Source organism: Athene noctua, chromosome 1 (assembly GCF_965140245.1).
Source record: "Athene noctua chromosome 1, bAthNoc1.hap1.1, whole genome shotgun sequence".
In the NCBI taxonomy this organism is placed as follows: Eukaryota; Metazoa; Chordata; class Aves; order Strigiformes; family Strigidae; genus Athene; species Athene noctua.
The window spans coordinates 64,011,671-64,024,570 of NC_134037.1; the positions used below are offsets into that span (position 1 = coordinate 64,011,671).

The following is a 12,900-nucleotide window of genomic DNA, read 5'->3' on the forward strand; positions in this document are numbered from 1 at the left end:
TGTCAGGGAATAGCACATCAGATAATGAGGCTTCTTGCTATTTCAGTGACACTCTGAAAAGTATGGGGTACGAAGGAAGGTGTACTTCCTCCCTTGTGCTGGGCTCAGAGAAACCCAGTCTTGGGTTTTCAGTTCCCCCTGCAGAGAAAATATCCAGGCGTATGTGAGGATGGGTGGGAGGGAGCAAACACGGCACAGATGGCAGGGAATATATTTATCTACCCTCCCTGCAAGCTGATGGCTGATGTTCCCCTTCAGAGCAGAAAATATCCCCTCCTTGTCTCTGCTACCCTCCTTTAGCTAAAAGTCCATGCAGTGGGCAGCGTTTGGGAGCAGCTGAAGCTGTTGCTGAGGAACTCGGTGTTGGGTCTTGAGCATAGTGAAGTTCTCCCTCCTGACCTGCAACCTCAGCAGTTACAGCAACAGCTCCAGCAGCTTTTCCTTTTTTTTGAGTAAAGGCTGGAAGGTATATTATCATTTATACTGCTTGGATTATGCAGTTTTCCTGCTCCATCTGACGCTTATTACCTCTTCAAGACTTCAATCTGCTCTGCTAAAGACCAAATATTTTCTGCTTAAACATTAAATAAAGGAAAAAGGTGATCAGTCCATGATAAATCTTGAAGAACTTCGTTGGGGAGGTGGGCGTGAACAATGTTGCTAGCAACATCCAATTACTTTTTATTTTTACTTTTTCCCCCACTTTTTGCAAAACATATTTCAAAATATGTGACATTAATAAAAACAAAGCTGCAATCTGATTAATTTTCTTGTGCTAGCAAGCCTTGTAATCTAGGTTGGGGTTTTTTTGTGGATGGAGGCATGACTATTAATGAGCAGATACTTACAGTGAGTATTTATTCTTCAGAATATTCTTGCAAATATCAACAAGTGTGATGCATTCCCTTACCCCAAGCACCTTTTTGATACTTGGAATAGGAGCAAAAATAATCACTGCAGCTGTATTCAAGCCTAGACATTTAAAATAGCTGATGGGAAAAGCAGAGAAACAGTTTCATAAATAGCAAATTACAGCACTGTTTGATGCTCTCATGATATTTTACTTGAGGGAATACTGCCTTTTGAAAATGAACATTTTGTTACTTTTCCTGGTTATTTCTGGGTTTGTAGAGTTCCTTACTGTTGTGCAAACACTTGGCTTCCTTTGTATGTGTTCAGGACACAAAAAGAACTAAATAAATGCCTTGTTATCTGCATTCTTAAGATACAGAAATTTCTGTATCTTCAGGGGCACCATCAAAGACTTGTACAAGGCCAACTATGTCTGAAAGCAGATTGCTTTCAGATATTTATTCTTACAACTCTATGCTGCAGTAGCATCTAGAATGGCTCTGCAGGTGGGCACCTCATCAGAGAATAATTAGTTATCACTCCACACCAGCTTTGGGTGAGATTTGGACTTAATTGCAAACTGCAAAGGAAAGCTGCATGCTATGTAGTTAAGCACCACTTTGCCCCGTAGGTATCATAAGAAACAGAAAGTCATCAAATGTTGATATACAACAGATCTTCCCTCTCTCACTAACCTTCTGCTCCTGAAAGCATCAAATAGGTTCAACCAGAACTAAAACAAAAGCAAAGCAAATCATCTCTTCTAAATGTGGTACCCAGCAACACAAACAGTCCCTGAAACATCCCAAACCAGTGATCAACTACAAGAGTATTTGATCTTTCAATCTTTACTAACAGATTATGTCATTAGCTCACTCTCCCACCTTTTGACCCCTTACTTGCCAAGATAAATTTTTTTCATGGTTTCAGGCTACTTTTAATGCCCCAAATCTAGCCTATACCTCTGAAATCAAACGTATTTGCCGACTACATGCACACAGTGTGCATGTGGGTGACTTAAGAAGGCTTTTAGGTATGAAGTTAGTTTGGGAATATTGTATATCCTGCTGATTATCAAGAACAATTTCCAAGGGGGGAGGTGCAGGGGAAAACAAACAAAAAAAAGCCTTTAAAAAAGCTGTCTGCCCCTGTGATTTTCAGCTCTTTGAAAAAGCAAGAACAGAAAAGCATCCCTGGTGTGTGGTTAAGATAACTACAAAGGAACTATTCTTACCAGGTTCCTTCAGTAAAACGAAGGGTGCTTTGACTGCATTTTTTGGCCTTGCTAATCTGACAGATAATTTGGAACAGCCAAAATCTTTGTTCTAAAAACATTGACTCATACATGTTACACCCAGATGTTTTACTGGGTTCTTAATAATATCAAAGCTTGCTTTAAATACTTGAAAATTGCATTTTATTCAGTTAAGCATGCATGTATGCAGGAGAGGGAAAAGATAGTAGGAGAGGAGCTCCATTAAGAGCAGCTTAAAAAGGAGTATTTATACCCCCCAACATGCACACTCTAAATACGAAAAAGCCCAACACTTTGTTTCTGCTTAACCAAGTTTGAAAATTAATAGCACCAAGATTCTTAATAAGCAATTAGGGCCTTGCAGGCTGGTCTCTCCAATAGGTACAGGATCTTGTGTGTAAACACTCCAGTGCCGACTTCCCCACCGCTCCCCACCTCATAGCCAGAGCAGCTGCCCAGCCTGCAGGAACCAGCCAGCCCTGCTCTGGTTGCCCAGGCAGAGACACCCCCATGACTTCTGACAGCTGGTCCTTCATCTCTTACAGAGCTACAGGGCTTCAAGAAATGCAGAAATCTTTCGTCTGCGAGAACGTGGGGGAGGGACCCCCATGCCACAAGCAGTTTTTATGAGTATATCATGAATGGAAGCAAACAATGCATGCACCGCAGCTCTCAACAGCTCTCCCCTCCCTCACAGTGCCCAAACCACTACCACCAGAGAGCAGCTGAACAGGTGCACGACTCTGACAATAAAGAGCCAACTCCATGTGGGAGATAAAGACATGCAGACAAACTGGACACAGAAAAACAAGAACAGAGGCAGCAGGCTTCAACGGGGCTTTGAGAAATGCAGTGCTGTGCAACTCACAGAATTTCTAAGTCATTTGAAATTGTTGCCCTCAGTTCCTCATGGATGAAGCTTTATGCACTGGCTCTTCTGCTTTGCAGTTACTGCTGGATAAACTCATTATGGAGGGTATTCATCCCTTTACAAGGTAAATAAGCACTCCGTAAATATACCATTTCATCCCAAGATGAGCAATATTCTTCAACTTGGCAAGTCTTTTAATAGAAAACCCTCCTAATAGAAAACCAACCAAACAGACAAATGTAATGCATGCAAAATGTGACAAGTATCAAGCATAGATAGAACTTCTGATCTGTCAGGAGTCCGAGCTGAAGATCTGCTGCTGAAGTGCTGCTTTCCTTCCCCAGCATGTCAGTGGAATCAGTCAGTCACTGGCAGGAGCAGGTATGAGGTACTGCAACAAAGAAAAGGATCTTCTGCGCAAGTAGAATCAGGGCATTCCTGTGCACCTGTTTGCAATACTGCAAAGAGTTTGTTAAACATTACGGTCAGGAAGCTTCCAGTCAGTTTTAAATAGTTCACTGGTGAGAAAGCTACCCAGCCAAAATGCTGACTGCTCTTCTAGTTTAGACTAGTGCAGTCTGGAAACAAAAAAAGGCATTAGCATCCCTAGTGCCAGCCTTACCATGGCTGGTAGTGGCCCAAAGCGTATCCGGTGGTTATTTAACAAGTAAGGGTAAATGGAGACCCAGACTCACTCTCAGCACAAAGGCAGCCACAGAAACACAGTAGCTGGGATCTCAACACACAAGAGTCCATACCGCAACTTAAATTAAATTACTCTAGAGTTGTTCACAGAAGTTTCAGCATTTACATAAAGGCAAAGATGACAGCTGTGCTTGTAAAGACGGATTCTGAAAAAAGGAGCTACTAGAAAAACATACTCTTTAAAAGACCTTTATTTTGGTTGCAGTTACAATTCTGAAGTCCATTTATGCTTACAGTTAGATTGTTCCCAAATAATATTTCATAGCTCACCATATAAACAATGCATTCTCTATCAGTCTAGTGTACAAGAACTTTATAAAATACAGATTAAGTGAATATTTCATCTGTACACTTTTCAGATTAGTTCATCAAGATCAATTAAAAAGGCAAATAGATTAATTGGCAAAAATGTTGTTAAATTTTTAATATATTAGTACAAAATGGCACAAAAGGAAAAAGGTCGTTTTAAAGGCTATAAGCATCAACCATCTTAAACAGTTTGAATCAGTTCAATCGATTTCAACTTAGTTTCAGATACCACTGTTGAACTCGGATTTGAACTCGTAACCTTCTTTTCTTCAGCTGTATGAAAGATCTCCCTCAGAACTCTGGATCTGTCCACGGAAACTAAATCACAGCAGTTTCAGAACAGTGACTTTCAAGTGCAGTTCGGAAGTTGGGAATTTCTATTCTTCCCATTAAATCTAAGAATTCACAGACTAGAGCTTATTTTCATCTAGCCAAGCTCACTGATGCACACTTCAGATGCAAACAAACCAGACGTGTGCACATAAACCACAGTATTTCTTAATGCAAGAACTGAAACAAAAAATCTGCATGATTACATCACCCACCCTACCTACCTTTGCAGGAGGCTTCCAGGCATAACCATAGTCAATGACAGATACAGAGATATATGAAGCACCTAAAAGATTTCAGGCAAACTGAAGGCTTAATTTAAAGGCTTCAGTTATAAAAGAGAGATCACACCAATTTCAGCAACCTACATTTTATTTTGAATCACCCATATCAAATGGGCAGGTGAGTGGGATGGAAGGGAAAGAGACAGAAAGACATCTTTAACTTAAAAATGAATTCTGAGAAGTGAATTCATTGCCTCAAGCAACAATTCAGGAGTTTGTTTTGGCAGCAACATTTAGCAATATCCCAAAAGATAATTACCCACCCCATCAAAACAAATTATCAGGATTTTGAGTAGCTCCCTAAATACCTTAAGAAGCTTTTATGTTTAAGTTAATGGGACAGTTTATGACCTTCACTGTTTTTTCTGGTAAGACAGCACCCACATCCAAGAGGGCAGGCAGTTATACTGACAGTAGTACTGAGAACATTACTTCCCAGGTTAGAACAAAAAGTCTTATTATTTTACTCAGCTTCACAATGAGCAAATTGTGACTAGGAATTTCCTTTCATAATTTAAATACCAATTACAACGCCTTCTGCGAAGACTTATTTTGTCGATAACCATATGGCGAGTCCAAGAATCAATACTCCAACAGCAAGTACAATAATGAGGATGCACATCTTCTTTCGGGACTTTTGCTGCCAACAGAGAAAAAAAACAAGTTGACTGACAATGCACCACCACATCAGAAGACTGCTCAAATGCTTTTGTGGTCCTATTGCTTGTGCAATCTAACTAAATTGCGTCCTTACTAACAACAAGTCATATAAATTTGTAAAGAAAAAAGAGCAGAGTTATCCACAACTTACTTTTATGGCTATATTATCCAACAGAATTATTTCAGTCGTATTTTCTGGCATATATAATAAACTAATGAACGAGAATGCAGTAACATAATGAATAGATGTAATTAGAATACTGGGGGGAAAAAATGTGAGAGGTGACTGCATATAGAGCAAAATGGACAATCATGTGAACAGTAGAGGAGGTAGAAATAGTCTCCTAGAAAAAAGATAGAGACAATGTATATAGAGAAGGGGACAACAAATTGCAAGTTTAGACTTCTGGAAGATTGACTTTGCATCTATTCACAGGGTTATTTTAAAGTTGTTTTTGTCAAGTTTCTTAGGTACAACTTGCTCTTAAAACAAAAAAAAAAAAAAAGGAAAAAGAAAAAAAGAGACCAGACTAGAGATGCAGTTACACAGATGTCACTGCAATAAAGTGTAAGCTATGAGCATGTTCAGAACTTTCACATCTCCCATACAGGTTTAATTTGAGATACCAGAGCACCCAAGACTATCAGCAGTCTGTCATCCTTTACCTGAAGAATATGGAATCTGAAAGTTTCCTTCACAGCAGGAAAAGAAATTACCAGTGGGTTTGTGGGTTTCACAGGCTTTTGCTGATAGCCAAGAGATAACATTCAAATCTTGGTATTCTAGGCCACAGCTCCAGAAGCAAAGCCAGGCTTTGCTCTATTTGGCAGAGGTTCTACTTGGGTGTTTTGGGGTGTTTTTTATTCCCCTATGAAGAACTACATCTGTGTCAGTTCTTCATTGGACCTGCCAGTTCTCTGCCCAAAACCACCCAGACTACAAAGTTTCTTAAGTTTTTCTAGTTTTATTGTCTCGCTGCCACATCTCCCATTCTCACTAAGATTTCTTCACTTCATCATTTTATTTGCTAAACTCAGCCATTTGATAAAGTACCTTCCTTTTTTTAAAATCCATGGCCAGCTCTCCTTACACTCCCAGTCTCTTCTTTTTTCATCCTGAAGACCACCTCTTGCCAACACTGCACTGAAGTCAAAACATTTCCCCTGTAACACTACTTAAAGCAAGGTAGTGGACTAAAGACATGGCGATCTTATACTTCTTCATACACTTGACCATCATTTCCACAAGTGCTGAAGCAGCAGTGGTAAAGGCGAAAAGAGGAGCCTGGCTTTGCCCAAACAGCTCTGCTGTGTGAATGCACCCCACATGGCAGATGAGTGGTGCATACCTCATCCAACCACAAACAGGAGTTGAGAGGGTACCAATCATGTGCACCAGCAAGCCTGGGCCTCTAACAATTCCTTGAAGGGGTCAGACCAATCAAATGTAACGGTTGCCAAAATTAAAATGTCTATGAAAGTGGAAATGATTTTTCAGCATCTTGGAACAAGGATGAGTTTTCAAGCAAAGGAAAGTTCAAATCTGAAGCCAAGTACAAAATTCTTTCAAACAGAGGCCAACTCTTACAAGTGCCTGGTCTCTGCTGCAAGACCCACTGAACCAAAGCTTGTTAAAAGTCTCAAGTAACTTTCCTTTGAGATCAGAAGACATTAATCTTTTCCTCTTCAAGATAAAGCATGAAGTTTTTAATTTTAAATTTCAACCAGAAAACTAACACCTTCCACAGAAAATGTTGTCTGCTGCTATTTTTTTTCCTGACCTTTGTCAGTATCAACATAGGAGCCATCAACTGTACTTAATGTGCCAATTAGTGCCACCTAGAATACAGTTCAAGGATGCACCCACACCTTTCCCTCTCCTGCTTCTGAAATCAGCAGGCAACTCTTCAGACATTTTGTCATTGATTTACTGTCCTGGCTACTACTAACACACACAAGAGGATTAAAAGAAACAAAGTCTAAGGACTAACTGTGGCTTAAGAGGAAAGATTTATTACTAATAAGATTATTTCTAATAAGTTCCAAAAGTGTTATAAAGAAGTGGCATTTGAAGGTATTTAAAAGGCTTTTTGAAAAGGTTTGAGAGTTTGAAATACGTTTTTTACCATCAGGGTAGCAATTAACTGAAGCTGCATATATACAGCTTCAAGATGATTTTAGAGAGCAAAAACTGGTGCTAACTGGCAGCACCCTCAGAAGACTTCCCTGCCTATCTCCCCTACTACTCCAGTGATCTTTAGAGGCTTGTTCTCCATATACATGAACCTCTTACTTCTTAAGCTATAATAAAAAAACTAGCAAACAAATGCCTTTTTTTTAAATAAATGTATAACTCCGGATGCTCTGAAACAGCCTCGCTAACTTTACAGGGAACCCAAAGATTTCAGGTCATTGACTTCTATTTTATAGTGACCTAGAAACATCGTCATAGACTAACATAAACCTTTAAGTAAGTTTTCAAGCTTTGAGGAAATTGATAAGCAAAATCTTAACTGCATAAGAAAGTGGAAGTCAGGACTACTAAGAAAGGACAGTTACACACAACTGGCAGTCAGTGTTGACATTACCTGGTAGTTTGCTGCTCTTGACAGCTGCTGGTTTGCTTGCTGCACATGTACATCTGCATTTTCCACATTGGCTTCTATGCTGTCTTTATTTTAAAAGGAAATATTTCAAATTTTGGTTAGTCATAACCCAGCCAAAGGTTTGGAATGTTGAAATACACTTGAAAGAATATGTAATAGCTGCCCCCCAACTGCTTATGTCTTCATCAATACCCACAATTTTATAACTTGGATTATGTAAGTTTGAGCCATCCTATACTTACGCCTGAGTTCACTTCAGAACCACCCAGGCAGTGAGTGGCTGAATTCATGTCAATAACAGCTCCCCTTTCTAGATGTAAGGCTGAATCTTAGGTACCAACCAGGGTAAAAACATTCGGTACATCTACTTTTCTAAAATTTTTTTTTAAAAACTTTCACTTGTTCACCAACTCGTGAGGTTGTCGTAATGACAACACTCTGCTCAGATTAAAAAAGGCCCGAGGCCTATAAAATCAGAGGAAACAGATACACAAACACCCCAAGAGCCATGACTTGAGTTTGCTTTTTCATTATACTGACACACATTTATTTTTGTTCCTGTAAAAATTTGAACAGATTACGGGCTAAGGCGATACAAAAAGCCTTGAAAATGTATGCTGGACATAGACAACAGCATGGCTTAGCAGCAGATTCAGAAAATGGATTTTCTAATCATATTTCATTAAAAGAATAAACCCATCCGCAGGGACAGCAAAGCAGGAACCTTTGCTGAATCTGCACATTTGTATCATTAGTAATACTGTAACACTTCCCCATACAAATTCCAATTTTATGTACAAACAGTTCAAAAAACTACTTTTAAAGACATTTTATACACATGAAAAACTACATAATGTTTTAAACTAAATTTTAAATACACTTTCTTAATGTATTCACAGTCACCTCAGCCAGTCTACCCATTATTAGGTTGCACCTGGATTTGCTTTAGCATTGATATTCTCATTAGAGGAATTTTTCCAGCAAAAGGAAGTTCTACATTGCTGCTCTCCAGAAAAACAGAATAAAAAAATTTTCAGAGAATATATGAATTTGACTTACCTATCACATCACCTTGTTCATGAATCATCATTCCTAGATCTTTAAAAATTTCATTGATGTCCATAATATCTGCCTGCAAGGAAACAGTCATTGCATATTGATTGACATATTCTAGCATCTCTGTACATTTAGATACAAATACTGCTCCTTCTCCTTTTGAGTATGCATCTGTGACTCTTTACATTACAGGATAAAAAAAAACCCTCTTAATATGTTTATTTGGAAGGCTTTCTTGGTACTATGAGACCAAGTTTATCATACTAAAACCAACTGAAGATGAGTATGTGCATGAAGTACACTTCACATAGAATCACAGAATGGTCTGGGTTGGAAGGCATCATAAAGATCATCCAGTTCCAACCCCCTGCCATGGGCAGGGACACCTGACGTCACGTCACAAACAGGATCTCTCATTGCTGAGGGCTTGTCTACACACATACTTGCATTAGTTGAACTGAAGGGAAAGGCTCACACCAACTTTGCTTAAAAGCTATCTGTTTAAGTCAAATTAATAAGAGCATTCGCAGAAAGTATTTTGCATTAGTTTTAGTACACCTGTTAAATTAAACAGACAGAAATTTCATAAGCACCACAGTTTACAGAAGTTACCTCTATAATATGGCCAAGCTATTGCACCTACATTACATTATCTTATTACCATGTGGTTATGATGATGCCATGTTACCACTGTGCATTTGATCTCTTCTTAACTAATAACTGACACATGTTTAGTCCAATTCACTGTAAGTTAAAATATGGGCAGCAAGGGAGAGATTATTGAAAAATTTACACATAGAATGGATTTTGCCACATGTATCAGCAAGACTTTCTGAAACGCTCCAGTTCCAGCATCTTCCCTGTTGTGGATTCCAGACTAGCTGGAAAAATTCATTTTGTCTTCACAGGAGTCTCTTGATAACAGCATTTCATGACAGGTGACATTTTTTTGTGTAGTTTACATCTTGTTTTTAAATGTGGTGGGTTATTTCACTTTTTCACAAGCCCTTAACTACAAAAGTTTGAATGAAACAGAGTAACTCTGAATTTCCAGAAGTGTTCAAAAAAGCTGTTTACAAAATGGTGTTGAACAATACACTGGGAATACCTGGGAGGAAAGGTATAATTGTGCTTTATTTATAGTCACTGTTAAAAAAGGTTATTATAATATGTCCATATGTCCAAAAATACATAAAATATGTATTTTTACTTGCAATCACATGAGCACTCTCTTATTCCATAAGTGAACCACTGAAGTTAAACACGGTATCAAAACATGGCTTTCGTACAGTAGATTTCTAATGCATGTTTCTCATCTAAAGGCAGTATTTGTAGTTTTGAAGGAAAAACCCACACCCACAAACAAACCCTATCTCCTCAAGACTAATGTTTGCAATTAATCCTCATGCCATTATAAAATGTTTTTTTCTTTGGAAAGATTAAAAGCTTATTCTGCTGTAAACCCACTTGTACTTACCTCAAGCTGCCTAATGGAAGATTCCCTCTCCTCAATAAGACGGAGGTCATCTTCTGTAATTTCATCATCTTGCACTTGTGCTTGCGGTTGACTATCAAACAAAAACCCCACCAAGAATTGAACAGGCACAATGAGAAATAACTGCCATTTTATTCTTTTGAGTTAAGTACATAGCACATACTTTACATTATTAGTTAATGCACGTTTTTATCCTTGCCTGCCTAGCTAACGGGGAAGGTCTGAGAGTCACACCTTTGGTACAGGAAGATGTTGCTGTAGCAACATTGCACACAGCATTGAGCTAGCTGATTGGAAATTCCAAGTATGAATACAAGGGCAAAGTTTCTTCTGAATTATTAACTGCGGAGTTTATATCCATCTGAGGCAAAAGCAAGATTGCCAACAGAACAGAATCTGAGATTGAGAAGCAGTTCTTGGAAAGTATGAAAGCAACAGGAGATCCCAGTAAACACTGGAACCTTATTACAACTTAACAGTTTTACTCTATTCACAGGTTGGACTCTGCTTACCTAAGTTTGGGTCTCAGAAAGCCCAAATACAGACTTAGGGCAGCTTAAGGAGATGACTAAATCTGAAGTATGGGGGAAAAAAGGGGGAGACGACACGAACTGGTCCTTTTTCTTCCCCCTATCCCACCAAAGCCCCTTCCTTGAACTTGACCTATGGAAAAAAGCTTAACTGAACAACCTATCCCAACTCCCTCCAGAAAAAGGCAACTGATATGAAAAAAAAATTTAAAATAAATGCAAGCTGGCTTCTCTGCAGGCCATTTATTATTCTGAGCTAGGTTAAGATTTAATAACAAATTCAGCCTACCTGTCCCAAGAGACAAGTGTTCCTTCTTTATAGCTGTCTTCAGGAGCACCACCCTATACGATCAGTGTTTAAAAACATAAATAAAACATTATGGCCCTGAAAGAAACACTGTCAGCATTTCTAAAATGAGTCAATATTACAAGGTTTATAGTAAGTCAACTTCAAACTGAAACATGATTTAACATGTTCTCATCCTGATTTTCCTTTATGCATGCATAAAGCTGAAATACAATCAAAAACATTCAGCTCAGTAACTGACTGCTAAAATTTACAAGCAAAGCAATGTGTATTTGGCACAGAGCGAAAAGGCAAAATTGATATGCTAACAATGAAAAGCTCAATATCTCAAGCTCCTCAGCACCTCTCCACTTTAACAATGCATAGAAATCTAGCAAGCGATTCTTCCTTGTAGGACAAGTCTGTTGATATCAAAAGTCCAGCAAAAGCATTTCAAAATCTACTAAAAATTTGTTTTGAAAGAGTATGGCAGGAACCCAGGGGCAGTTCATGCCTTTGCGTGACAAAGACAGGAAAAAGTAACAGTTCTCAGGGTGGGAGGGGGTGGTGTGAGTTATTACAACTTAAGCATATAGCACACATTCTGCAGTATTTGAAGTCAGATATGAGTTTTTATTAGTACTGTGAAGGCAAGTTTGACGTCAAATACCATCAACACCACTGTAAACAGAGGATAAAGGCACATTTTCTGATACTTACAGATACCCTTGAGCTGGCTCTTACTCTGGCTACAAAGTCTTTTTCTTTCTCAGCAGCTTGCCTTTGGAGTCTTTGGAAATTTGTTAGTGCTGTGGTGAATTCCCCCACAAGACGGTCTTTCTGTATTTTTCTTTGACGCTATAAGAGAAAAAGTTTTACCAAGTCAAATCAGCTCAGGCTTTTCAAGGCTCTGCCATTTCCAGGCTGCTCAATGCTAAGGCATACAAGGTGGGTTTTTTTCTAAACAGTTTCAAGGGAAGGATGTCTACAAAGCCATTTGCAACTGCACGGACAAACCTTCCTTCCCTTTGGGATCATATAACTGCACAATTTAAGGCATTTAAAGAGGAAACCAATGTATTTATTTTCATTTAACAGCTGGAAATGAGAAACAGGCAGGGACAAGAAAGCGTCTACTTTCCTTATTATCTATTGATTATAAAACTTACTGTTTAAGTGTGAAATATTTTCCGCAGATGATAAAATATGCAAAAGTGACAGGGGTTGAAGGTGCAGAAAAGAAAGAACTGGGCACTTCACATGTATTTTACAGAAATGCTGGAAATGCATATTGAGCTGCATCCAGAAGTGGCTTCACATCTTCCCTTGAGTGCTTAAGAACTGGTACAAAAATACCTGTTTTAACTTTTTTTTTTTTTTTTAAAGATGTAGGGGAGGGAAGAGGAATACTGGGCACTTAGGACAGCCTCCACCATATTTCCCTAAATGTATACATTACATCAACACTTCCTTCCAAATTTCTGATAGGCTATAATTTGCCATTCATCAATCTGTTATTTATGCATTTCATTGGGAGGTAGCTTTGATGAAGATGCTCATAACAAAAGGAGTAAAATTGAACAGCAAAATACCTCACTGCCAACTTTTCAGCTCCAAGATAAAGAAACAGAGAAACCATAAAAAAACCCACCCCAAACATA

At 38.6% G+C, this 12,900-nt stretch overlaps 1 protein-coding gene across 2 annotated transcripts in view; it reads right to left on the reverse strand.

The window, feature by feature from the left end:
- Window positions 1–3,866: 3,866 nt before the first annotated feature.
- STX7 (syntaxin 7) overlaps window positions 3,867–12,900 on the reverse strand; it is a 41,923-nt gene continuing 32,889 nt past the window's right edge. For both annotated transcript variants that reach the window (XM_074924018.1, XM_074924026.1), the window contains exons 5-10: window positions 11,960–12,097; window positions 11,243–11,295; window positions 10,406–10,496; window positions 8,932–9,004; window positions 7,855–7,937; window positions 3,867–5,246 (exon numbers count right to left, since the gene is read on the reverse strand). In XM_074924018.1, coding sequence (XP_074780119.1) covers window positions 5,154–5,246; window positions 7,855–7,937; window positions 8,932–9,004; window positions 10,406–10,496; window positions 11,243–11,295; window positions 11,960–12,097 — 531 coding nt within the window. In that variant the 3' untranslated portion in view covers window positions 3,867–5,153. The remainder of the gene's footprint in view (window positions 5,247–7,854; window positions 7,938–8,931; window positions 9,005–10,405; window positions 10,497–11,242; window positions 11,296–11,959; window positions 12,098–12,900) is intronic.